Here is a 25,037-nt window from a genome sequence, read left to right as displayed (position 1 = left end):
CCTGGCTTCCCCTCAGCCAGCACTCCAGTCCCCAGTGACCCCTGTGCAAGCTGTCGTCTCTCCCAGTTGACTGACGGATGCAATAGCCTGAGCCAGCACAGCACACCAGGAAGCCAGGAAACGACCAGATTCAAAAGGAAAAAATGCTTGATGTTGGACCTCACTAAAAATGAAGTCGCAATATAACTATGCCTTTTTAAGCACGGTTTAGTATTTTTTGTGTGTGAGCTTTCAGGCAGGATAAGATTATGCAGGTTGACACTGCCATTAAAAGAGGGGAAACCATGTTAACATTTCATGTAAAACCTTGGGGATAGGGTTGATCATAATGGGGAAATATGACTAGGTAGATACCTGTTAATGTCATCCCTTAAAGTTTTACTGAGAGTTTATTTTTATGGGTTTTCCAAAGACTTTACAGGGTAATACAATGCTTCTGCATACACCATACCTTTACTTGTTCTCTGAGATTATTCTGGCATCTGAGGCATGAAAAAATATGATGCTAATCAAAATAAGATTAGATTTAATTACTAAAACAATCAGTTTCACTTTTGGTCATGGCCTGGGACTATTGTCCTAATGTTTTATCGCCAGTTGCAAGAGTTTCCCTGTGCCTTGTGCGAAGACTGAGGAAAATGTATTTCTAGGTTGTGTTAGATGGTGGGACCCTGGAAGGGGTCACCTTCAGGAATGGAGTGTCATTCATATATATATATATATATATATATATATATATATATATATGTCATTATGGCATGCTTATGGATTTCAGTATCTCAGGGAATACTCCAGTAGGGCTTCTAATCAGGATAGCTTAGGAGAGAAGATAGCATCTTTGAAACCATTTCATTTTTAAAAAGATGCATCTAGGTGCTCAGCCTGGGCACGTTAGATCATTATGGTGATAGCTGTAAAGATCCTGGAAAAATCCTGATAAAATTAAACCTTAAAAAAAAAGATGTGGTTGGAGTAGGGCTAGGAAGGGTTCCGAATGCTATGCAGAGCCCGGTAAGAATGCTTCACGCTGAGCCCGTGATGTTGCCTCTTTCCCGAATGTTTGAGACGATGACCAAAACACACGAAGAGACTCCTGAGTTAGGAGCCAGGAGAGCGGGCAGAGCTGTTGCCACTGGTCCATGTGGAGGCGGGGGCCCTCCTCACCTTGGACAGCTACATGCATTTGCCACACAGACTTCCTCAGCATGATCCCAGCAGGTGGGCTCAGAACACCAAACACAACTTTCCTCTTAATCCTTGCTCCTGTCTGCTCAGCCACTTGGTGGACTAAAAATGCTACAAAAGACAGACACCTAGCTTACAAAGTATTATATTTCACTAAAAAATGTGCTTTTTTTTTTTTGTTCTTTCTCAGAGTACCCTAGTGCAGAATAAGAGGAAAATTACTTAAAATAGCAAAAGAGTGAACTATTAAAACCTTATGAGATGGTTTCCAATAAATGACAACTCAAAAGGGAATGGATGTCTCTCCCTACTCAACAGATATATATAGAAATGTCCTGAAGAAAGCTCGAATAGCAGCCCTATTTTTACAAAGTATTTGTAGATGTGTGTATTTGCATTGTTATTCTTTCTAGGAGGTTCAACTCTATGGAATTTGTGAAAGCATGATAAAACTATGGACAACCAAAATGTAAAAACTGGGTGACTTAACAAGCGTGTGGGTGAGGGGATGGAGGAGAGGTTAAGAGCATCTTAGAAACAGTGTGTGGAAGTAATTCAATTACACTTTGCGTCTGTTACAGAAAACATTTTCAAACTGCATGAGAGACAAGAAAGAGCACTCAGCTATGCTTAAAATATTCTGAAAGTTTGTTTCTCCAACTTCGTCCATGAATCACTTTTGTATCTGTAGGAACAAGGGGCCTTTTGTATGTATTAGGTTAACTTGTGACCTTTAGAATGACTGAAGACTAAATGCATCCAATCGTTTAGGTTAAAGGAAAATGCACAGCAGAGTATACACTGTATCTAAATTTCCCTGTGCAGGCTGGGTTACAAGGTGGTGTTTTTTGTTCGTTTGTGTTTGTTTCATTGTAGCCATGGGAGAATCCAAAGGAAGCCAAGATGTTGGTGAACAAACTGTCAAGCCTTTTTACAAGAAATCATTGAAATGGCCTGTTTCCAATCCTTCTGAACTTCTGGGAGAAGACTCTGCTCACCGCCCCCCAGTTCTGCTCCTCTAACAGAATGGGCTTTCTACAGAAAAGAGACATGGGTAACTTTCCGGGTTGAGACAGTTCCACCAGAGCACAGAGGTGAGACCTCACTTAAATGGGTAACAACACTTAGTCAGTTATTTGCTCAAAGAGATACTTCATCTAGTTCTCAGAAAGCTCATCAGACAAAAGGAGGTTTCAGGAGGAGCTGGACTACAGCAGAGACCACTGGAGCACATCTGGAAGGGAGTGGCATGCAACGGGTCACCGCTGGACGCTGAAAGGCGGACTGAGAAAGGAAGAGGAGGGGAGCAAATGTGGAGAAGGCGGTCCTTAAACTGTCACTTAGGACTGTTGAAGGAAGGGGGGGGGTCTCAAAATCCCTCAACCAGAAGTAGAACGAGAATAAAGAGAATTCAGCCTCTCAAAGATATTTTAGAGATAGGGACATTTATTCCTGCAGTCCCTAAAGATTCAATATATCTCCCTCTGCAGAAACATACCTGCCTTGATATGTATTTGCTTTGAGGAGTAGGAAAAAAAGCAGTTTATTGAAGGTCAAAGCAATAAACAAAAAAAAAATTACAAACATTTTCCAGAAATGTACCTGCTTTTTAAATCTCTAGCAAGGGCTTTACAAAAATAATTGTGCGGGACCTTTGCTCTACTTTCTACAGCACTTTCTGCATGCCCTATTATAACAACATTGCTTATTACAGATGTGTTAGGCTTCGGGCTCCCCAGAGCAAAGGCAAGGTGTAACTTTTATCTGTATACCCAACACCTAACACAGCCCCTGGGGTACTGGGCATCCAATAAACACTTCAGGAATGAAGAAAGAAAGAAGAGAACAATCTATTGTGTTTGTTTGTTTTGTTTTTTTCTGGCCTGCTCCTATTACTACCTTGTGGGGGAGCATGCCTCTGACAAAAGGGGGATGTCAGGTGATTAGCATCTCTTTTAATACCAAAGAGAATAATACCTATTTTAAAAAGTCAGCCCCAGGATCCTTAAGACAAATCTCTCATATGCCACTGAGAGTGAATTGAAGAGGTTAAGCTATTCATAAAAATACTCTAGAGAAGTGATGGATCTTGAATTCTCCAGTTGGACCTTTGTAGAAACCATGGCAATGTGACGTGTTGATACAGTGGATGATGCAGTCAGTGTTAAATAGATCATATGGCAAACGGATGCACTATTGCTTGCATACGTAGATTTGTTTGGTGGAAGGATATCAATGCAATAGCCCCCTTAGAGTGTGAAACTGCACAGGTATTTTTGGTTTTAATGTACAGTGACCACATCTGATGCAATGGTTGTGTAAACAGCAGTTAACAAAGACAGAAGGTTCAAGTGGAGACCTACGGTAGTCCAGGTGTAGGCATTCAGAAAACATGATTGCTGTAGCCTAAACGGTGGGTAGGGAAGGATTAGAAGGCTTTCAAAAACTTATTTAGATTATAATCGTTCAAGGATTGAGACACTCACACAATAAAAACAACTGCACAAAACTACGTGGACAGTGGGACCACCGAGGGAAAGACAGGTAGAGTTAGCATTCATTTCTAACCGGAAAGTGTGTTTTCTTTGGAGAAAGCAGCTCACCTGCTTTCATACACATCTAGTGAAAGAGTGTTTGCTGAGTTTATGGAAGAATCCAACCCTGTAAAAATAATTCCAGCGTAGCCCTGAGACTCCTCTAAGAGTGGCGGGCAGATTGGGCTGCCTTGTCATCTGTCTTTAGATGTGTGACACGTAGGGTGGGGTCTACGTAGTCTACATATGCAGAGAGGTCTGCGGGCGGGCTGGGCCTCAAGTGCAATGCGGCTGGGGGGGGGGGGTGTATCGCCAATTCTCCAGCCTCCAGAACTGCCTAGGAGGCTCTATGTGTCCATGAGAAAAGCAAATAATCCACGTTGGTCTTTCTTGTCCTCCATTTCTTCTGTCAGCACTGTATCAGCAAAATATAGCTCTTATGTTTCCAGCTTTATCCCTCACGCCTTCCTTGCCTTTCCATTTCATTACAGGAGAGGCTCCGGGCAAAACCCACTACATTTTACGGACACTTTATCTCAGGGGACAAAGGACTGCACAGCCAAGCAAATGGCTGATTTACACAGACTTTTTTATAGAAATAGAAAACTCCAAAGTGAACATAAAAATCGGAGAAAATGGGGCAGAAGAAACCAGTATTTAAAGTTCTTTCCTACTGTGAACAGATCATTCACCTTATTAAAGTGGGAAGAAGAAAAAGAGTGTCTTTGGGAGACTCATGCTGACATAAATTTACTAGCAAAAAGATATAATGGAGGTGATGACATAATAGTAACGCTTCAGAGAAAATTTCAAGGGGAGCATGAGTAATTAGAACATCTTAAAGTGGAGAAATATGAAAATGAACTAAATCCTGACTCCACGTTCTCTGGAAGCAGAGCCTGAAATGGACCTGAAATCAAACAAAGCCGATGTGTTCCTCACTGGGGCTCCCAAGCAGGGCAGCACCAAACATTCAGAGGTGACAGACACACTGAGACAGGTGGGGTGCTGACTGCCAAATGAAGAGCTGTGGTCATTGTCTCCCCCTCAAATCTGTCTGGTAAAGAGAAGCAGCAAGGATGTCCCATTTCTGTGGATCATGATACGGGTTTTCCCGGCATACTGGAGCATCTGTATCTTTTCCCCTTCTGTTTTCCTGCAGGACAGCCCAGAGGCAAAGGGGAGCATACGGCTGTCGCAAAGTTATCAGCATTCTTACCCCCACCTGATGCGTGTGCTCAAGGTGCAATCTTGAAGGAATGCGTGTGTCTCTTAGATGCTTTGTCATCACAAGAGCAAAGACTAGGAAACTTGTCAACACCTCGTCTAGCAGTTATGACTACAAGAAGATGTGCGTGTGCATGTGCGTGTGTGTGTACCTTTATATGCACAGGATGTAGAGATTTGAATATGGGATGTGCCCTGGAGCCCTGGGCTCCTCTGGAGGAATGCAGGGAGGGTTTACTGTAACTAACAGTGCTCAGAGGTCAGTGTGTCCTGCACCTTCTAGGAGACCATGTGATGGGCTGATGGGGGTCATTCTGCCTGCTCCGAAATACAAAACCTTCACTCACTTCTTTGCCAGGTCTCAGTGAGTGGATGGGGGGAAAGAACTCTGGCATTTCTCTTCCTTTGTGTGGTCTTTATTTGTTTATGTTTAAGCTGAATTAAGATGGCTTATGTTCTTTCATAGAACCAGGTACTATTTTAGATTGTTACTTGAATTTTTTATGCATCAGCTACTCATGTGTATATATGCACATACCTTAGTATAGTAATCCCAGGAATACCCTAACTAGCATTTTTTATGAAATTAGCAGAGGCGATGTTGAAGTTATAGAATATCTACTTATTAGCAGTACTCTCTTCCCTCTTAGTGTTAAGCGACTAGTTCCAAGCTTCTTTAGGGTGGAGGCTGGAGTATGCTGTTCTCATCGGCCCGGAGAGAGCAGTAAGACAGGGCCCAGGGACAGCTCACACCAACGGGAATCCTGCTTTGGAAAACACTCAGGGGGAAAGAGTCAGAGAGGTAACAGGTTATGAGTTAGGTCACAGACCATGAACACACACCTCTCTTGTTCCTTTCAAAGTGCCACTGAAGGAAACCAGGCCTCTAGCACCTTCTTTTCTGCCCTGAGTTCCCTGGTAGGGATGGACTGGAGATGGGGAGGGTGTCCCAGGTGACGGTAATGGCCATGTCACAGAGCTCGGTGGGACTGCAGGTGCGTCTGAGAAGCTGGCATAGAGAACTGGATGTGCACGTGTGCCCATGCGACTTCCTGGCAGAGTCACAAGCCAGTCTTGTGAGTGATCGTTATCAACACAGTAGGTCTGCAAGGAGGAAGGCAGTGGCCATGGCTGCCTAGTTGTCGGGGTTGGGTTAAGGGGGTCAATGCTGTGGTCAATGCAGGCATGTTTCAAAAATAAATGGGGAAGAAATAAGAGGAAGAGAATGACCAGAACAAAGTGACAGGAGAAAGAGGAGGAGAAAAAAACGTATCACCGAAGGAGTATCCGTTGACCCTGTAGGTGTTCAAATGAAATATTCCCGCTTACACTCGCTGACTGTATTTTGCAAGTCAATGTCGTTTCTGAAGGAACTGTCCAAGTTCGCCGGGTATTCCTTCTCCTTTATCTGGTTAGCACGGTGTGACTGCTTGTGCCGGTACAGGAACCGCGTCATGATGCCGATGACGGAGAAGATGATGAATACCACCACTGCAATGACTCCTGTGAGAAAGGGGACAGATGGGAGAAAGACATTGTCACAGATCGTCCACTCCAGAGAGGTGATGCAGCCTAGACAAGGAAGCCATTCAGGATAAAAAATCAAAAATCAAAACAAAACAGAACAAAACAAATAATACACTCTGCCATATGCCCAGAAATAAAAACCAGCTGAAATGCCTTCAGTCTTTGATTACAAAAAGCATCCTCTTTTCGAACAGGGAGAAAGCCTGTTTAAATCAGAAGTTGTGCCCAGCCGATGTGGTTCAGTGGTTGAGCATCAACCCATGCACCAAGAGGTCGCCGGTTCAATTCCCGGTCAGGGCACATGCCTGGGTTGTGGGCCAGATCCCCAGTTCCAGCATTAGGAGGGGGCCAATCAATGTTCTCTGTCATCGATGTTTCTCTCTCTCTCTCTCCCTCTCCCTTCCTCCCTCTCTAAAATCAATAAAGAAAAAAAAATCAGAAGTTGTATTTAATGGACTAAGAATGCCATCCAAAAAATATGTAATCAGACTAACAAAAAAAAAAATTAATGTGTGTGTGTGTGTGTGTGTGTGTTTTAATCCTCACCTGAGGACACTTTTTGCATTCATAGAGTGAGAGGAAGAGAGAAAAGATGAGAGAGAAACATCCATGTGAGACAGACACATCGAGTGGCTGCCACCCACACAACCCCAACCGGGGCTGGGGACAAACCACAACTGTGGTACCTGCCCTTATTGGGAACTGAACCCGGGTCTCTCTGGATCACAGGCTGATGCTCTAACCGCTAAGCCAAACAGGCCAGGGCACAAATTTTTTTTTTTTTACTAAATTTCTTCAAGACCTGCTTTAAATAATGTGCCAGAATCTTCTATGATTAGCACATTTTTGTAACCTTGCAAACCAGCATTTCAGAATGACGTTTGCATGCTAGAAAACAATATTTAATTATCTCACTTCGCAATAATGTTCTCTTAATGAAAATGAGTTGATGGTATATGTTTGCTGTGCTAAAATGTTTTATTAATAACAGAACGATTCAAGGACATGCAGGGACCCCCTACACTGCTCGGGCAGCTCCTGGACACAGGGCCGCTCCGAGGGGCATGCCTCTGCTCCCCGGAAATGCAGAGCCAGCCAAAATGCAGGTTTCTCCCCAGTTGTATTCGGTTTCTCCTACTTTGCTCTTATGTGATTTTACTGGACCGACTTGGCAAGTTGCCCATGCTGACCCCTGAGGTCTTATTTCTACCTTTGCCAGGAAGGTTCTTGGGTATGAAGAGCCGAGTCAGCAAAGGGATGTTAAAAGTGTGAGCACTGCCACTTTCAAAATGTGTCTGCATGGAATGTAGGTTTCTCAGCACGAATGTATTTGAAAACTATGCATTATATTCACAGATAAGCTTGTTATTTGTGTAATATTAACATTATTATTTCTAATATAATAAAAAAAGTACATTTTTTTTGTTTTTTTCTAAGTACAATGGATATTGATAAAATATATTTATTTTACAGTTATTTTTGAACACCCTGGATTGTGATTTATATAAACATAAACTTTAGAGAGTTAAATATATTAATTGTGTATCTCCTATGGATTTTCATCAGAGCCGAGGTCCTAACTAAGACTGCCTTCTTTTAAAAACAAAGCAGTGTGTAGATTTTCTGCAACAGTCATAGAACTAGACAGAGCGAGCCCTCCTCAGTCAACAAACCTACCAGTACACTGGGCGGTGGAGGGAGATGCCCAGGAAACTCCCACCCAGGAATGGGTGTCACTTTTTTATTTTTAATTTTTTTTCTTTGTTGATTTTAGAGGGGGAGAGAGAGAGAGAAACATGGATGAGAGAAAACATAGATTGGCCACCTCCTTTATGCCTCATACTGGGGATCAGGCCCACAACCTGGGCATGTGTCCTGACCAGGAATCGAACTGGCGACCTCTTGGTGCCTGGGTGGACGCTCAACAACTGAGCCACACAGGCTGGGCAATGGCTGTAGCTTTAAGAGATGAACCAGAGAACCAGCTGCTCACACATGGAGTAGTCAGGGTGGGAGGCTGAGCCAGCTTCCGGGAGTTTGCCCCTGGGGTGGGGATGACGTTTCTGCTCTTAGAGATACTTCCAAAGGGATGTAGATGGTGGGAAAACGTCAGCAGTCACCAAAGCCTTTTTCCACTTGTCAAATGAGAAATTAATTACAGGCAGAGAAACAGACACCCCATTCTTTCCTACCTCCCTTTATGCCCAAGTAAAGTCAAGTTGGACTCTTCCCTGAAGCAGAAATGTATGTTAGGTGAGGTTCCTTTCCTCAGTCTCTCTGCGATGCTGCACCTTTGTTCCCCCTGGCTATGTGGACACCCCCAGAGCACTACTCACTGCTTCTGTTGTGTGTTGATCCGGCCACGTCGGCCAGACCGGGGCTCCTGTGGAGCGGGGCCCATCGCTTTCACTCTCCTATTTCTATGCTGAGCAAAAGCCTGCGCCCAAAGTCGGGGCTCACTAAATACAAGTTAAGTAAGTGGATGCTGCCAACTGTTAAAAGAGGAATTCCATCTCATTGCCAGAAGGCAGGGATGGGGGCTCCTGCTAGGGCTGTGGTCCTCATGAAAATGAATTAGTATTTCACAGGGGTCCGACAATCAACCAGGGGTGGGAGGCAGCCGGTGCCTCAGGCCCAGATGGAAGAACGAGGCCCTTGGAGGTTGCAGCACACAGGCTGAGCCCGAGGGGACGATGAGAAAACTAGAGCCAGAGCTGAGTCACCACCAAAGACAAAGCCGCATCTGCGCCATCCCTGCTGCTGGACTCGGAACCACAGTCTGGGGGCTTCACCCAAATCACTTATGGAGCAAACCCAACGGGATGAAACGTCACCCATCTGTTTGCCTCAATGCGGTCCCTTCCCATACGCAGTTTTACTGGTTTGCTCTGATTGTGCTTCCAAAAAGTCGACACCTGGATGAGCACACAGTGCACACTGCCTGCGTCTGAGCCAATTATCCAGCTGTTGACCCCGCGTTCAGTGCCTGATGATCCTGGAGATGCCTCCGTGCAGCTGCTGCTGGGGGGCGTTGCTTCTAATCAGACAGCACACAGCTTTGTGAAAAGGCCACGGGCTTGCAGATAAGATGGGGTAATAGGTGCAGGATGGCCATCGTTCAGGATGGGTTGAAACACATTTCTCCAAAGTACAGAATCACTTAATCGTTTCTGCTTTTATCAACAAAGAATGGTTTACCGCCAATGACAGCCGAGTCACTTCGAACCGCATTGGTGAGGGGTTCCCGCTCATCTGTCTTCCCAAACGTATCTGAAAGAAGAAAGAGACAGGCGATGTCACTCCACACCAAAAGTCCTGGAAGAGGGCTACCTTGCGGAGCTGAGGGGACACACTTGAGAATTCTACCAGGTGCTCTCAAAGGGTGGCGAGTTGGGATTTTGGAAAGAGTCCAAACAAACATTCACTAAATCACACTTGAGATACCCTACTTACACCCCGAAGTTGCATGACACAGTTAGCTTCTATGTAAGTGGTAAGGTCAGGCTGAAACAGGTGATGGCAGCACCCTCCTGGCTTCTGCCCTGACACGTCCCTCTTGCCTGCCCTCTGTGCCTTCTGTGGGGACAGTCCCATCCCTACATACAATAGCTTCTCACCTGAAGCACACCTGCCCCTCTGTTCCTGCTACAGGGGGACGCTGAGTCCATCGACAAGGAAGGACAGAGGTGCTGAAGAATGACCACCCCTCCAAACCCTCACTAAGGAGAGAGGTTTTATTTTATTTACATTAGTAGACATGGTATAAGGAAAAGTGCACCGTGTTTAAAAGCGCATAGATATGCATTTCAGTCATTGCACTGCCACTTGGTCTGGTGACACTGACCTAGAAATACTGGTAAATAAGCTACAGATGCATTAACAGGCAGTGACGATACCCAGGCCTCTGTGCGTAGTGCGCACGAGTTCTTCAGGAGCGCTGGTGCCTCTCACTATGCTCGTTGTATAATTTAACCTTTAGGAAAAGACTGCGGCACAACAGGACGCTTTCTGCTTCACAGATGAGGACACGACACTGAAGCCAACACATGACGTGTCCAGCGTTCTAGCGGTCACTGGTGGTGGACGGAGTAAACCCAGGCCAGCCAGCTGTGCCCTGCGGTCTTCCTGTTCCCCTCACTGCCGCAGGAAAGCACAGAGACCAGAGACCAGCTGGCATCGACACTCAATTTCTTTTCTGTGCTCAAAATTAATAACGTATTGGTGGTGATTACCACACCTGACTAAAACAAATCCCAGGGACACTTCGAGACACCCAGGATGATCCCGAGTGAGAAAAGATAAAAACGAAGTTTTAGGGAGTTTAAAACAGAAGACGCATGAATGCAAGTGCTGTGGGACTTTCCCTTATCAACAAAGGGGATTTTAGTCCCATGACTTGTATTAGTCAACAACCAGCTTTCCTTTCTGAACCCTAAACCCTTCAATCCTTGGAGAAGTAGCCACTTAAACAGTAGTGACTCTACACATCTATATAGTAATATATACAAATGTGCATTCAGTTCTAACTACTCATTATATTAAAAGTAGGACTATTTAGATATACATGGAAATCACCCATGCGAAATCAGCCGTCATTCTTAACCATCTGTATCCGCACAAGGTAAGACATTGAGTAATGTTCGCCTTCAGCCTGGAAGCTTCTTGCAGACACCAAAGGCAGTGCTACTGCAGTGAGGCGCGTGGGGTGCGCCCTCGCGTGTACCTGAGGAGGAATGCACCGTGGTCACCGCATCCACTTCGGCGTCCATCCCGGAGCCACAGCTGGCCTCTGTCAAGGTCCCCTGGACGGTCACCGGTGCGGTGGCCGCGTGGCGCAGAGCTGACTTCAGTGGGGTGATGTGGTTGTACTGGACTGAGGACAGGCACCCCACGAAACCCAGGCTGTTCGCTTTGGCGACCTCAGAGTCTAATCCGACATTCTCTGCAACATGAAAGACAAGCACTTTCTTTTTCAAACGATCTTCTTTTTTTAAGTTTTATTTTTTAATTACATTTTATATTCAGTATTATTATGTGTTAGCTTCAGGTATACAGCAGTGTGATTAAACAACCATATACTGCACAGGGTGCTCTCCCCAGCATTCCCAGTACCCAGCTGGCAACCATCTATCGCCATCACAATGTCACTGACAGTATCTCCCATACTCCACTCTACATCCCCAAATTATTTTGTTACTGCCAATTTATACTTAATCTCTTTATACCCAGTCCCCGAACCCTTCCAGCAAACATCCTATCTTCTTTTAAATAATTCATAAAACCACAGAAATTACCTTATTTTTTAAATAAGGGAAATCATCCCCTATCTGTTTTTATCTCATCTTCCCAAACTCCCCTTCCTCTGCGGGGGCGTCGGCATATCAGCCACAGATCACGGAAAAACTGCTCAGGGCCATCTCTGCTTTGAGAGTGTACTTTGAACTTGCAAATTTTATTCACTCATTTTAGGAACTGTAACTAAAACAATAGATCTCTTCCACATTCTGGATGTTTCTTAGTATTTCTATCCTTATCTCTCCCAATGTATCAGTGAATGCTGGTGATTGGTGCAAACATACTGCAAACTCCTTACAGCATTTAACTCAGAACATGTAGAAAGAAATACATGAAAAGAGTCAGACTTGGAGATTGTAAGTCAGAACTTTACTACGTTCAACACACTAAGCAGCCTGTGTAGACAGAACTTCTGTCTGAGACTTTCACCTACTCCGTTCTGCCCATGGTGTTCATTGGTGAGCATGGCTTTCCTGTGACAGCATTCAGCCCCCAGTACCCGAGTCTTTATACAGGATGAAGGGGCAATTACTCATGATGCACAGCAAGACCACACGTCTCATTTTCTTCAAGATTTATAGAAAGATTACTCAGCAGCCCATTTCTTCCTTTTAAAAAGAATCATTTGAACAAATTGCTATGATGAAATTACATAAAACCGTAATACACAAGAATCCTTTTTTTCCCCTTTGAGTTATAATAGTTTCAGCGTTCCCAGATGGTTCAAAGAGTTATTTTGTTAGGATAATCTGTTTACTTTCTGGAAGAGGGCGGGGACTTCCCTCTCGACCACTGCAGGTTTCCGTTTGCTTAGTTAATGAACAAGGAGAACTCCCATGGCTGTCCGAGCGGCACTTGGCTGACAGCATTAGAGAAGGTGCGATGAGACTGAAACAATGAGAAATTGCGATCCCTTCATAATAATGTCTTTTCTAGTTTTCCCCTCCACACCCATGTAAACCTCACTAACTTGTCATTTTTCTTACAGGAAAAGGAGAAAAAAAAGTCATGTGTATTGATTTTACATGGCCATATAGCAAATCACCACACACTTAAACAACACAAATGTATTCTCTTTCATTCTGTGGAGATCTTGACATGGGTGTCACTGGACTAAAACCTAGGTGTTGGCAAGACTGCATTTCTTCTCGAGGTTTTGGGTGAGAATCCGTCCCTGGCCTTTTCTGGCTCCTAAAAGTCACCCATGTTCCTTGCTTACAGCCTCCTTCCTGTACCTCCGGTGCCATCCCTCCATCACTGCTACGCCCGCCTCTTTCACTGGAAGGACCCTGGCGATTACACTGCGAACACCCAGATGGCCTGGGATGCTTGCTCCATTTTCAGGGTAGCTTATTGGCAACAGTAATTTTGTTTGCAAATGTAACGCCTCTTAGACGCCGAGCCTAGCATGTCCGCAGGTTCTGAGGGTTGGGACTTGGATCTCTTTGTGGGCCGTTATTCTTCCCACCGCTCCCTGTCTGCAAATCTTTGAGGACTTTCCAGGTGTCCTACGGTGGTGGTGCATGTTTGTGACTTACTAATGGAAGAATCTCGTATTTATTGCTTATTGTAGGCTAACAAGGCTTTATCTCATAGGAGATGAAGTAGTTTCCCACACCGAGAAGGGTGCCGTGTGTGGAGTGGCACAGAGACCCGTGTAAGCAGCGTGGCGCAGACTGCACATTAGCTACTGTCTGGCAGGTATCCAGGGATAGGATTACAGAGCAGAAGTCCTTAGAGGAAGGGGCCGAAGGGAAGTATTAACCGGCATGAAGTTTTCGCACTGTAGAATTTGGAAGCAGTGGAAGGTGACATGTCATTGTGGCTGTACCTTGAGGCTGTGCGTTGAAAATGCCAGATCTTATTCCCAGAACTCAGGGAGAAAGATGCCCAGACTGGTGCCAAGGTCTTTGAAAGTCATCACTATCGTGACTCCCAGAATTCCAGCTCCAGATACAAGAATAGGCACACAAATGAATCAGGGGAGATGCAAGAAAACGGCATGCTCTCCTTGAAGGGAGAACTGTTTTAAATAAAGTCTTCTTTCTAAGGATCCGCATTTACTCTAGATGTATAATAAGGGTGAGCACTCTGAGATGTTTCTGAACAGAAATAAAGAGAACATGAATTCTGATAGGAGAAAGTATCCTTAGTATGAGGCCTGATATAATGATTTCTCAGATTCTTACAGAGACAGAGAAGGAAAATAAGCTAGGATGGTTCTAAATTATTTTTACATCTTATAATCTTGTTAACTAAACTTTGGTAGGCAGAAGTTGTTTACTAAAATAATTAAAGGCTTCAAACACTGGGTATTCACCATCTATTGAAAACCTGCTATATAACTATGCATTAATTGTTTTAAAAGTGCCTGGCTGGTGTGGCTCAGGAGTTGAGCATCACCCACGCACCACAGAGGTTGCTGGTTCGATTCCCTGTCAGGACACTTGCCCAGGTTGTGGGCCTGTTCCCCAGTAGGGGGCATGCAGGAGGCGGTCAGTCGATGTTCTCTCTCATCGAAGTTTCTATCTCTCTCTCTCTCTCTCTCCCCCTCTCCCTTCCTATCTCTCTAAAATCAATAAAGAAAAAAATTGTTTTAAAAGTATAATTTCTATTACCCTTTTTTTCATTTATATTTTATTGTCACCCAAATTTACAGATGTAGACACTGACACCCACAAAAGTTAAAAGATGTTCATTTGGCAAAGTTGAGATTTAAACCAAAGCCTCTATGACTTGAAATGCCATGCTGCCTCCTTAAACACCTCTCATAAAAATCTTAGACTCAGATATTTTTACATAAATTAGCTAAGACATAGCTGGTAAAAAATAAGAAAAGGACAAGTAATTATGGTGGAATGCTTCCCCAGATTCGGTGAACTCTGCATCATATAAGAAACAATGCATTTCCTAATGGATTTTGTCCAGTTTTTAGGCTAGTGCACTAGGTTCATAGGGACCAGATGAGGGGACAGAGCATGGGCAGGGCTGGCACGTGCTGTGGAGACACCTGACAGTCACCAGCTGCTCAGAGTCACGGGATGAGGGTAGACCACACCCGCCCTGGAGACGGCCCTGCTTGATTCCCATTCTTTTGGGATTTTCTGCTAACACATAGAAGTTCCTACCAACCTTCTCATAATCCACTCCACTGCTGTGAGAAACCGCAGGTATCTCACAAAATCAAAAAGTAACCCTACAGAACTGCTGATTTGAAAATGACAGAATTTCTTTCTCAACACACTTTAAAAACCTTTGATTGAGAAAAACAAACAAAACAGCCCAGCCAGTGTGGCTCCCTGGATGGAGCATTGTCCCAGGGACTGAGACCCTCGTTTGATTCCTGCTCAGAGCACCTGCCAGGGTTGTGGGATCCATCCCCAGTAGGGGGCGTGCAGGAGGCAGCCGATCGATGTTTCTCACATCATTGTTTCTATCTCTCTCTCCCATCCTCTCTCTCTAAAAAATCAATATAAACATTTAAAAAATAGACATAGAAAGCAGTCTGGAGACGAGCAGGGGGAAGAAGGTGGAAGAAGCAGGTAGAAGGGTGCAGGGGGTAAATGGTGATGGAAGGAGACGGACTCTGAGTGACAGACACACACTATAATATACCCAAGGGTATATTATGGAACTGTATACCTGAAACCAGTATACTTTTATTAATCAATGTAACCCCAATAACTTCAATACAAATATTTAAAAATGTCTTTGGTATACGGTTTCTGACGTTCATTAGTCTCTCCCCTGTGCTGATGGGGCAGCCCCTGCATACACGACACACCTGTTCTCATTTCCGAGCTTCAGTTGTGTGCACTGTCAGCTAGTGATTGACATACCAACCGCATGAATGGTGGTGGCAGCACATAATCATAGAAGTGAGATTCTTAGCTTAGTGCTCACCAATGCATATATTATTATTCCTCTGCCTACTACTCATCCAAGGAATTCTGAATTCTTCAGCTACCTCCAGTGGCCCTCAGTGCACCCTATCACCATACTGCATTTACAAGGGAGAACTCAGACGTCCATGCTGGGCGGCTTGTTATGAAGTCTTCCCACTGAACATCCTCTTGGTAAAGACTCACACATGAGAAAACCTAGTAATACAACTTTGAACGAGTCTGTTGGTTAAGTTACTATAGACTACATGTCTCAAGCACTCTAAAACTTGACTCTCTACATTAATCTGCAAACGTTCATTTCTTCAACACAAAGCTCTGTCCTCTATTAAAACAAGTGGATTATGTGATGCTAAGAAAAACAGCACTGAATCCGTTGTACCATAGAATGTGTAACATTTCCCATGCCCACAATTTCTGGCAAAACAGAGTGATAGAGCCAATCAGGGCTTTTTTCCCCCCTTTTTTTTCTGGATATTAAAAATAGCAGAAGACGCCCGGCTGGTGTGGCTCAGTGGTTGAGGGTCAACCAATGCACCATAGAGGTTGCTGGTTCGATTCCCGGTCAGTGCACGCACCCAGGTTGTGGGCTTAATTCCCAGTGGGGGGCGTGCAGGAGGTGGCCAATCAATTTTCTCTCTTATTGTTGTTTCTATCTTTCTCCCTCTCCCTTCCTCTCTCTAAAATCAATAAGAAAAAAACTATTTTAAAAAATAGCAAATATTTTTGAAGAAAATATCAGTGATATGCTCAACAAAGATATTGCTCCAGGATGTAAAGACATTTGCTATATGTCAAAAGCCATTCATGATACTTGAATACTGAGGTCTCAAAATGCATGCCATACAGATTTATACAACCAGAGCTCTAAGAGGAACGCCTTGTACCAACATGAACTATGAATAAAGGAGACAGGTGGATGGAAGGTAGAGTCTTTTTCTGGAGTCTGTGGTGACGTCCAGATAAGGATCAGTGGTCTGAAGGCTTAACCACCAGGAGTTACCCACAGTCCGAGATCCATGCCCCTCCCATAAAACTTTGGATCTTGAAGAGGAATGTCAACTGTAATAAAATATATATATTTGGCATTTACTTAATACCTTTATGCTTTCCTTGGCATGCCTATCTGCATATCCTATATAAACAGCCCTTGTTGTGAAATGAGAAGAGTGACCTGATTGTGCCCATTTACCAGTGAGGAGACTGAGACATGAGACCAAGTTCTTATTGAAAGCAGTTGACCAGTCCGTGTGCAGTCCAGGCCTGGTACACAGGTCTCTTGAATGTATCCTCCTCTTTTTCTGGCATGTCATGCTTAACACTTTTTTATAGTATTATCATTTAAAAATATTTATTCAATTACAAATTACATTGAGTAGTATTTTGTATTTTCAGGTGCACATCATGGTGGAGAGACAATCGTATACTTTACAGTGTCCCTCTGCCATTTCCGGACCCACTTAGCCCCTTGCACGGTTATGACAATATTCCTGAGTATATTCCCTCAGCTGCTCTTCACATCCCTGTGACTATTTTGTGATTTACAATCTGTAAATTATGCCCTCACCTCTCCACCCAGTCCCCTGACCCCCTTCCCCTCTGGCAACCACCCATCTCTTCTCTGCGTCTGAGTCTATTTCTGCTTTATTTATCTGTTTATTTTGCTCTTTCGTTTCCTCATGTAAGTGAAATCACACAGTAGTTGTCTTTCTCTGTCTGACTTACTTCGCTGAGCGTAATGCCCTCCAGGTCCAGCACGGATGGACCTGAAGGGTATTGCGTAGTGTTGATGCTGATAGGGCGGAAGGAACGTGGCCCTGGAGCGTGACTGCCAGTCATTCCGGTCCAGCCACCCACCCACGCCGCCCACCAGCGCTCCCCCAAAGCGCCTGCTCCCTCTGCCTGGAATAGGCAAATGCTCTTCTCTCTGCCTTCATCCAGCTGCTCCTTCTCTAAAACCTACTTTTATTTATTGGGTTTCTATGACAACCATGCTCTGTATGAGACAGTACACTGACAATCACTAGCAAGCATCTATTTCTCTTATTAGGAGATTAATGTAATAAACCAGCAATGATTTCAGGCAATAAGTCTTCCGACTGGGGGAGATCATTGTGGCTGTGGAAACACCCTTGACACAACCCTGGAGAGTGGTGACCAAATGGGAGCGCTGGACATTTCCAGAGACGTGTGTGAAAATGCCTATTTCCGGAGTTCTACTCATCCAGTGTGGAGACACCCAAGAATTTGCATTTTTTAAATTATTTTATTTTTCTATATTTTTTTAATTCTCACCTGAAGATATCTTTCTATTTATCTTCAGATAGAGTTGGAGGGAGAGAAAGAGAGAGAGAGAGAAAGAAACATTGACATGAGAGGGACACATTGATTGGTTGCCACCCACACGACCCAAACAGGGCCGGGGACAAACTGCAATCGAAGTACGTGCCCTTAGTGGGAACCGAACCCAGGTCTCTGGTCCACGGGCCGACGCTCTAACCACTGAGCCAGACCAGCCAGGGCTTAAAACATATTTTTAAGACAATTATGATATAAGTGATTCAAAAACTATACTTGAAGAAACATTAATGTAGGAAGGATGACTTGGAATAAACATACTTAAATAAATGCGTAAGTGTAAATCAATGTTCCAGACACAAAGCAGAGTGTGAGTGAGGCCAAGAGCGAGAAAGCCCATCACATTTCAAAACACCAAAATGTCAAGCTACCTCTGCCTCAAAATAAGGCAGAAGATGCTGTTGGAAAGAGAGGGGCCGGGGGAGGGCAGGACAATGCTCCACCTGCACAGGGAATTTGGTTCACTGGCTTCCATCCCACTTATTTTATTTCAGAATAACGCTGGCACGTTAGACAGGAAGTGTGTTGCTTTCAGAAAAACTGTCCTGTCCAGATTTCCAATCCCATTAACTGTGACACCGTGCCCAACACACAGAGAAACTGTTTAGTAACCAGTAGAAGGAAGGAAGGAATGAATGAATGAAAAAATAATGTTTCTCAATATCATCAGTAATGCAGCCTAGTCAGGGACTCTTTCCATGTGTCCCCAGCTTCTTCATCCTGGCTTGTACACGCGTCCGGCTGCTCCACTTCTCCGTTCGCACTCCGGGCGTGCTTTGTGGCTCTCCTTGAGGCCAGATCCTGATGAGAGTGCTGTTAATACTTTGTACGCCTCTGCCCAGAGTGCTCTGGAATATTTACCTTCACTTTTCTCAGCATTTTATTGCCTAACGCCAAGTGCTATTGAGATGGAAGCTGAGTGGCCATACACGCTTTTTTGCTACACGTCAGTGTCTATGATGTGGGCAGTAACCCCACAGGCTTTAAGAGCCAGAGCCTCCATGCTGGCTGAAGGGAGGTGCCCCCTGGGCAGCAGGCAGGCTCTGTCCTTTGGGGCTCCGGCTGGGGCTCCCTCCTCAGCAAGGATCTCCTAGAAATTCTCCTTTGGAGCACACCCAGATGCCCAGTCCAATCTCCAGCTCCCACTCCAGCTGATTCCCTTTCCATCTCATTTCTGCAAACGTCCTTCTGTAGGTCTGCCTGTCTGCTGAGATTACGGGTTCACCTTGGAGGCACCAGTCCACACCTTCAGTGTTATGGGGAAAGTGCGTCTATTTGCTTCCACTAACTGCTTCTTTCCTAACACAGTATCTTGGCCATAAAAGTTGATAAATATTTGTGGTGATTGGATGAGTCTTCATTGGATAAAGTCTGGCACATTGTAAGTTTCCCACACCTCTTCGTTAAGTAAAAATATTTCCAGAAGGAAAAGTAGATGGGTATATAGACAATAGATAATAGGTAGATATACACTAATGATATAAGACAAGAAGCCTATAAAACAACACAGTCAATTGAGTAAATGGAAGTTCTACCACTTCAGAGCTCATCATTTCAATGGTCTCATGGGCTGAACTATATGTTTGATTTTTTAATTGGGCTTATGGATATAAGGCAGTGATTACTCATTCAGTAAAACCTTAGCAATATTTCCAAATTTCAAAATTCTAGATACCAGGGAGAAGATGGTGGCAGGCAGGACTGGAGGGAAGGTGAGTGTTGGAGAGAGTGAGTGAGTGTGTGAGAGAGTGTGAGTGGATGTGAAGGTTGATGACCAAACCTCAGCAGTGCAGAGATGCGAAGCAGAAGGTTCCTGTGCTGTGGACAGAGCAGCCGGCTAACCCGGTGAGCGGCTCTTCAGGGCGCTTCTCCCTGCGCTGCGGGGAGGTCCCACCACTTTGGAAGATCCTGGGTCTTCCCTGGGAGGAGGCAGTGGGAGCAGCTAGGGCCCAGCAACCTGAGCCCACCAGCATACCTGGCACCATCGGACCAGTGGACATCCTGTGTCAACACAGACCAGTGCACAGTAGTGGAGCTCCCAAGGTACCAGTCTCGGGAGCTACAGGCAGCCCGGAGCCCAGCACCATCCCCCATAGTAGCAGCCCAATCAGAGTCGAGATATATCCCCAGCAACAAGCTGGGGAGCAGACATCTGTCCCCAGGCAACAGAAGCACAGATCAGACCATCCCCCAAAATTACACCAAATGCTGAGCAGGAGTTGAGCCCCACGGGGCAGCAGCACTCCCCAACCACCAGTAGAGAGACCTGGGGCTCCACAGATGCCTGTGAAATCCAGCTTCCAGTCCACAGGAACTGCAGGATGTAAGGGCACTGGAGAGGACTGTGTGACCCAGCAGGGACTGTGCTATCCAATTACCTGCTTGACCTGCAGGGTGCTGAAGCACCATAGAGGATTGTGTGACCCAGCAGGGACTGCACTATCTAGTTACCCAACGGGGCCTGTGGGGTGCTGAAGCACCAGAGAGGCCTGTGTGACCCAACAGCCCATAACATAGGCATAGAGCCTGGTCACCATAGAGACTGGGCCATCTCTTTACCTGCTGGACCTGCCGAGTGTGGGGGCACTAGAGAGGCCTGTGCGACCCAGTTGCCTTAGAGGATATGAAAATGGAGGCAGAGTGAATAGAAGCTACACAGATGATCTCCCAAGACCAAATGGAAATTACAACTAAAATAAAGACAAATCCTTGGAAAAAAGCAATCGAGAAGCAGCAGGACAGGACCATATAACCAGGGACACTGGTAGGATCTGTGGAAGTGCGAGAGGTGGCTGGCTGGGAGCCCATGGACAGCAGCAGTCTTAGCTGTGAGCAGTGTCCTTGGTGAATGAGGACCAAGCCCCCTACACAGCACAGAGAGTCAGGACAGAGTGCTAAAATAGCCACAGCCACTCACCTGGGGGCTACAGCAGAGGGAGGGCACCCTGGGTTGGAACTCTGTGGGGACACCCGAGATTTGGAGGGCACTCAGAGCTTTTGCTGAGTTGCGGCCACAAAGGATGGTGGCCAGTATGTTCCTTCCCAGAGCTGTGGGAAAAAGCAGCAGACCCCCTCCCTCAGAGATTCAGCCTTTCCCAGGTGAGGCAAAGAAATGCAAAATGAGGCTCATTAAAACCAGCATCTATCCCACCCTCTGAAAATCCTCTTATGCAGAACATCAGGGCTACATTCCAAGGCACTGAGTAACTGAGACTACATGTCACAAGGAAAAAGCTAGAGGATAACTGAACCTTTACTTGGCTTGTACATCTATACAGAAAAGTAATACTTGACACTGTGTTTAATGTGGGCCCACCCAGGCTCATCCAGACACAGTAGAGGGAGCCACAAACAGCAGAACACCAACACCCACAGGAAAAATTTGGCAGGCTCCAAAACCCACCGAGAGCCAAAATGGTGAAACAAAGAAACAATTCCCAAATGATAGAACAAGAGAACTCTATCAAAGATGGAATAAATAAAATGCAGCTAAGCAAATAATCAGAGGTAGAGTTTAGAGCCATGATCTTGAGGAAGCACAGCATGAGTAAGGACATCAGAACCATGAGTAAAGATATAGGAACATTGAAAACCAACCAAGTGGAAATGAAGAATGACATAGCAGAAATTAGGAACACATTAGAAGGACAAACAAGCAGAGTAGAGGAAGCTGAGGACCCATCAGTGAATTAAAAGACAGGGTAGAAAAAATCAACCAATCAGAAAACCAAAAGGAAAAAAACAATTAAAAAACAGGAAGACAGCTTAAGAGAACTGTGGGACAACTGGAAATGTAATAATATTCATATCATAGGAGTCCACAAAGAGGAAGAAAATGGGCAAGGGTTAGAGAATATATTTGAAGAAATAGTGACAGAAAACTTTCCTAACTTGGTGAAGGAAGAAGGCATTCAAGTTCAAGAAGCACAGAGAGCCCCAAGTAAGAAGAACCCAAACAGGCCCACACCAAGACCCATAGTAATTAAAATGCCAAAAATTAAAGACAAAGAGAGAATCCTAAAGGCAGACAAGAGATTAGCAACAGGTGACCTGCAAAAAAACAAACAAACAAAGAAAAAACAACCCATAAGGCTGTCAGCCGATTTCTCAAAAGAAACAATACAGGTCAGAAAGGAGTGGCATAAAGTAATGAAGGTCATGAAACACAAGGATCTGAATCCAAGACTACTCTATCCAGCAAGGCTATCATTCAAAATAGAAGGTCAAATAAAGAACTTTCCAGACAAAAAAGTCTAAGGAAATATATTAACACCAAACCAGCACTGCAAGATATGTTAAAAGGACTGCTGTAATTAGCAGGAGAAATAGGAAGAAAAATATAACCTCACTCAAAAAAAATGGCAATAAATAAGTACTTATAAATTATCAACTTAAATGTGAATGGTTTGAATGCTCCAATACAAAGACACAGAGTAGCTGACTGGATAAAAAAGCATGACTGACATATATGTTGGTTACAAGAGACCCACCTCACAACCAAAGACTTACATAGAATAAAAGTGAAGGGATGAAAAAAATTCTTTCAAGCAAATGAAAAGTTAAAAAAAGATGGGGTAGCAATACTCATATTTGATAAAGTAGATTTCAAAATGAAGGACATAACTGGAGACAACGAAGGCCACTACATAACATTGAAAGGTTCTAACCAACAGAAAGATATAACCTTGGTAAACATATATGCACCCAATATAGGAGCACCAACATATATTAAAAATCTTTTGGGAGACTTCAAAGGAGAAATCAACATCAATACAATCATAGCAGGGGACTTCAATACTTTGGTGACATCATTGGATAGATCTTCTAGACAAAAAATTAACAAGGAAACACAGACTCTAAATGAAGCACTAGATCAAATGGATATAATAAATATATACAGAGAATTACACCCAAAAACTGCAGAATTCACATTCTTCTCAAGTGCACATGGGACATTCTCAAAGATAGACCACATGTTAGGGCACAAACTAAGTCTCTACAAGTTCAAGAAGATTGAAATCATGCAAGCATCTTCTCAGATCACAATGGCATGCAACTAGAAATCTACTGCAACAAGAAGATGCAAAGACATTTGAAAATATGGAGGCTAAATAGCATGCTATTTGACAATGAATGGGTTACCATGGAGATCAATAAAGAAATTAAATTCTTCCTAGAAATCAATGAAAATAAACACATAACAACACAAAATTCATGGGATGCAGTGAAAGCAGTTCTGGGAGAGAAGTTCATAGCACTACAGGCCTACCTCAAGAAGCAAGAATAATTTCCAATAGACTATTTAACCTCACAACTTAAAGAACTAGAAAGGAAACAAAAAGAAAACCCCAGAGCAAGTAGAAGGAAGGAAATAGTAAAGATCAGAGCAGAAATAAATGACATGGAGACCAAAAAAAAAAAAAAAAAAAAAAAAACAATAAAAAAGAACTGGTTCTTTGAAAAGATAAATAAGAGTGATGGACCCTTAGCTAAACACCCCAAGAAACAAAGAGAGAGAACCCAAATACACAAAATCAGAAACAAAAAAGGAGAAATAATAACTGACACCACAGAAATACAAAGGATTGTTAACAAATATTATGAACAATTATATGGCAGCAAATTTGACAATCTAAGCAAAATGGAGATCTATCTTGAAATACATAGTCACACAAAACTGCAATCAGAAGAGATAGAAAACTTGACCAAACCAATAACAACAACAACAACAAAAAATTGAAGATGTAATCAAGTCTCTCCCAGCAAACAAAAGCCCAGGCCTGGACAGCTTCACAGGGGAATTTTACCGAACATCTGAAGAAGAACTAATACCAATCTCCTCAAACTATTTCAAAAAATTTAAGAAGAAGGAAGACTTCCAAACTCATTTTATGAGGCCCGCATAACTCTAATTTCAAAACCAGAAAAAGACACTACAAGAAAGAAAACTACAGACCAATATCCCTGGTGAATATAGATGCCAAAATTCTAAACAAAATACTAGCAAATCAAACCCAGCAATACATCAAAAAAATTATTCACCATGACCAAGTGGGATTCATCCCAGTGATGCAAGGCTGGTACAATATTTGCAAATCAATAAATGTGATATGCCACATAAACAAAATGAAAGATAAAAATCATATGATTATATCAATAGATGCTGAAAAAGCATTCGACAAAAACCAGCACCCATTTCTAAGAAAAATGCTCAGCAATCTGGGAAAAGAGGTATCATATCTTGACATAATAAAGGCCATATATGAAAGACCTAAAGCCAACATCATACTCAATGAGAAAATCTAAGAGCATTTCCCTTAAGAACAGGAACAAGACAAGGATGCCCACTTTTACCACTCCTATTTAACATAGTACTAGAAGTCTTAGCCACAGCAATCAGACAGGAAGAAAAAAATATTAAAGGGATCCAAATTGGAAAGGAGGAAGTGAAACTGTCATTATTCTCAGATGACATGATACTATATGTAGAAATCCTCAAAGACTTGATAAAAAATTTACTAGACTTAACAAATGAATTTGGCAAAGTAGCAGGATACAAAATTGACATCAAGAAATCAATGGCATTCTTATACACCAATGATGAACTCACAGAAAGAGAAACTAAAAAAAGAGAAAAATCCCATTTACATTTATGGCAAAAAAATTAAGATACCTAGGAATAAACTTAACCAAAGAAATAAAGAACCTATTCGCAGAAAACTACAGGTCATTGAAAAAAGAAACAGAGAAATATATAAAAAAGTGGAAGCACATACCTTGTTCATGGATTGGAAGAATTAACATCATTAAAATGTCCTTACTACCCAAAGCATCAATGCAATCCCCATCAAAATATCAATGACACAGAATTAGAACAAATACTTCAAAAGTTCCTATGGAACCAAAAAAGACCTCCAATAGTCACAGCAATCTTAAAACAAAGAACAAAGTTGGAGGGATCCCATTACCAGATTTCAGGTTATACTACAAAACCACAGTAATCAAAACA

General features: G+C 43.5%; 1 protein-coding gene across 2 annotated transcripts in view; it reads right to left on the bottom strand.

The window, feature by feature from the left end:
* Nucleotides 1-6,252: 6,252 nt before the first annotated feature.
* Nucleotides 6,253-25,037, bottom strand: part of CNTNAP5 (contactin associated protein family member 5) — an 883,849-nt gene continuing 865,064 nt past the window's right edge. For both annotated transcript variants that reach the window (XM_036254192.1, XM_036254193.1), the window contains exons 22-24: nt 11,197-11,415; nt 9,672-9,743; nt 6,253-6,449 (exon numbers count right to left, since the gene is read on the bottom strand). In XM_036254192.1, coding sequence (XP_036110085.1) covers nt 6,253-6,449; nt 9,672-9,743; nt 11,197-11,415 — 488 coding nt within the window. The remainder of the gene's footprint in view (nt 6,450-9,671; nt 9,744-11,196; nt 11,416-25,037) is intronic.

Source organism: Molossus molossus, unplaced genomic scaffold (assembly GCF_014108415.1).
Source record: "Molossus molossus isolate mMolMol1 unplaced genomic scaffold, mMolMol1.p scaffold_m16_p_11, whole genome shotgun sequence".
NCBI lineage: Eukaryota > Metazoa > Chordata > Mammalia > Chiroptera > Molossidae > Molossus > Molossus molossus.
Note: the sequence above shows the minus strand (reverse complement) of the source record. Positions and strands in the feature narration are given on the sequence as shown.